Here is a 2,774-nt window from a genome sequence, read left to right as displayed (position 1 = left end):
CTTCACAAAATACTGTCACAGCAACGGACCCTATATGCATGCCGGACTTTGTGGTATTAAACATGAATTCATCATTTGCAACAATATCTAATTATTCTCTTTGTTACGACAAAATTCCGAACTTTGAACACCTTATACACGGTTATGACATTCAATCTCTCTGTTTTGTACACCCCGAATTTTTCATTGTCAACAAAAGTTCATTATTTCTCAATAGATGTGGAGAATGGCTCCAGTTAATAGGTCCAAGCGAAAATGTTGTTAATTGTATGATCGCCGGTTCAGCCGAAATTACTTCAGACGGGTCGACTTATTCAATTGAAAGGAGGACAATAGGTGTGTTCGAAAATATATACAAAAGACTGACTTCTGGTGTGGATAACAAGCAAAATTTTATAACACAAGTAACAATGTTTGAAGTCGCTTTTGACTTAGGGCTTCCACCTTCACTCTATGTGATAAATCGAAATAAAACGAGTGTTACATTCCAATTTACTGATCACAACAAACCAGCTGAAAAGATAGGAGTTGAATACCAAAATAAAGTAACAACTTATTGGAAAAAAATTGATGACATGTTTGTGATACCTTTAATTAAAGATAAAGTGAACATACAAATGGTTTCATACGATGACGAAAAAATAAGATTCAAAGGAATTAATCTCAGTGAAGAAAATTCGTTTACTGCTGCGGTGCGATATATTTCAGTGGACACAAAACCATGTAAGTACATAACAGACACCCAAGTGTTCAATTCAAGTGCTTTTGATGAGGATAAGTTGACATACCAAAAATGGCAAGTTTGGACTATCAATGAAAAATTGGAAGGACACATGTTCGAATGGGGAAAGAACGAAGTATCGTTTATAGCAGAAGGAGGAAATATAACTCTATGTTTCTTCTATGCAAATTCATTCAGAATTCAGAAGGATTTTAAAGAGATGGTAGTCGTTTTTGATACTGATGGAGATTATGAATTTATTATTACGCATATTTTACAAGACACTTCTGTGACAGAATTAAATTTTGATACGATCAAATTGATTCAGGCCGGACTCCCAACAAAATATCAAAGAATTAATGGGGGGAAAACAATCGAATTAAGAATAGCGTTTAATTTAAAAACAAAATTATTTGCAAATGTTGTGACAATCACTCAGAAATTCAGTAAAGGTTCTCATGTAGTATTGAAAAGTGCTTATTTGATTAGAGAAGAAGAACTTGTAGACACCGATAAATGCAATTCAACTTCTTTTGATTGCTTATTTACTGAATGCACAATCAGCAACGAATCATATCCAAATGGTGACTCCCCTTTCCAAAAAGCATGCGAACCGGCATGTGGAGTGTGTCGAGATGGATTTGTATGTTCGACTGCTGGGAAATGTATTGTCGAACCCTCATTTAACATAAGAGATTATAGTATAAAGACAGCTGTAGTCTTTTTGTTATTAGTGATATTTTTGTTATAACAATTTTATGGTTAATCTGTATTTTGTTAATATTTATACAAAATTAAAATATAGATGATGAAAAAGTAATTCTTTTAAAATTTTATCTGTTTTAATTAACACATACGTGTATTTTTCGAATAACATTATTAATTGTTACGTTAAAATGTAAAATCAAATTGCAGTATTCACTTTGATTAAAAACTTATTGTAAATTGTGTTTTTCTTTTTAGTATTATTAAAGAAATATTTAAAGAGTAATTGAGAATAACCCAAAATAACAATCAAAATAAAATGTTAACATTAATTTATAATTATAGTAAAGAAATGTTCAATTTATTTCAATTGGATTTTTTTGTAACAATGACCATAAATTAAAAAGGGTATAATTATATTTGTGTTTTTAGAAATAAGAAAAAATAGTATTATATTTTAATATTATTTTGATAACATATAATAATGTATAAAAACTAAATGTAAAAATATTGTTTTAGGGGCATATTGCATTGATAATACCCAGATAATTGTCATCATAATCATCTTTTGACACACAAGCTGATTCAAAAGTTGATAAACTAGCAAATATGGCGCCTCCTTTCCAAGCAGCAAGATCTCTATTTTCTGGTGCAGTAAAATCCAATCTTTTGCAGATATAGGTGCCAATTTAGTAAATTCGGTTTTAACTCTCTCCACAAAGCCAGGCATCATTGTGTTACCGCCAGCCAACACAATATGACCATATAATTCATTTCTCACATCTGGATCAACGTGCATGAGCATATCATTAGCTCGATCAATAATACCATCTATTTCCTTTCCACATGTTTCTGGTTCAAACAATTGTTCAGCACATTCAAATCTCTCAACACCAAGTTTGATTTCTTTTCCATCTGGGAGGTTGAAAGTTTTATCCAGTTTGTTTGCGTCTTTTTTCTTTTCTTCTTCATAATTCTGAGCAACATAACAAAGTTTTTCTTTCAAATCAGCCAAAGTTTCCTTTTCTAAGTAATCTTTGAAGGTGAATCCATTTGTGTTTGCAAATTTCTCAAGTGAGTCGTTTACATCTTGTCCAGCAAGTTCTAAACGCGACACACCAACTTGCACCTTTGAACCTTCATAAACAGGCACAAATTGAGTAACTCCATGACCATATTCAACACAAAAGCCAGTGCTTTTACCAGTCGACAACAGGGATCATACAGGTTGCGAAATTAGACAAAAATTTGGAACATATTCACAAAACAAAAAAATCACACATTTTTTTCTGTTCTTTTGTGGGTATTTACTGATTCTATTATTAAAAATGTGTCATTAGGAAAACAA

General features: G+C 31.5%; 2 protein-coding genes across 2 annotated transcripts; one reads left to right on the top strand and one right to left on the bottom strand.

Annotated features, from left to right (window-relative positions):
* Positions 1 to 38: 38 nt before the first annotated feature.
* Positions 39 to 1,472, top strand: EIN_477610 (hypothetical protein; the record flags this gene model as incomplete). Its single annotated transcript, XM_004256030.1, has 1 exon — positions 39 to 1,472. One exon carries the CDS (start codon positions 39 to 41, stop codon positions 1,470 to 1,472), a length of 1,434 nt encoding a protein of 477 aa, XP_004256078.1.
* A 417-nt stretch (positions 1,473 to 1,889) lies between these two features.
* Positions 1,890 to 2,709, bottom strand: EIN_477600 (actin, putative; the record flags this gene model as incomplete). Its single annotated transcript, XM_004256029.1, has 2 exons — positions 1,890 to 2,590; positions 2,706 to 2,709. The coding sequence occupies 2 exons, from the start codon at positions 2,707 to 2,709 to the stop codon at positions 1,890 to 1,892; spliced, it is 705 nt and encodes a 234-aa protein (XP_004256077.1).
* Between the last annotated feature and the right edge of the window lie 65 nt (positions 2,710 to 2,774).

Source organism: Entamoeba invadens (genome assembly GCF_000330505.1).
Source record: "Entamoeba invadens IP1 unplaced genomic scaffold scaff_1105074725309, whole genome shotgun sequence".
Lineage (NCBI taxonomy): Eukaryota > Evosea > Mastigamoebida > Endamoebidae > Entamoeba > Entamoeba invadens.
This window is presented reverse-complemented; position numbering and strand designations above follow the sequence as displayed.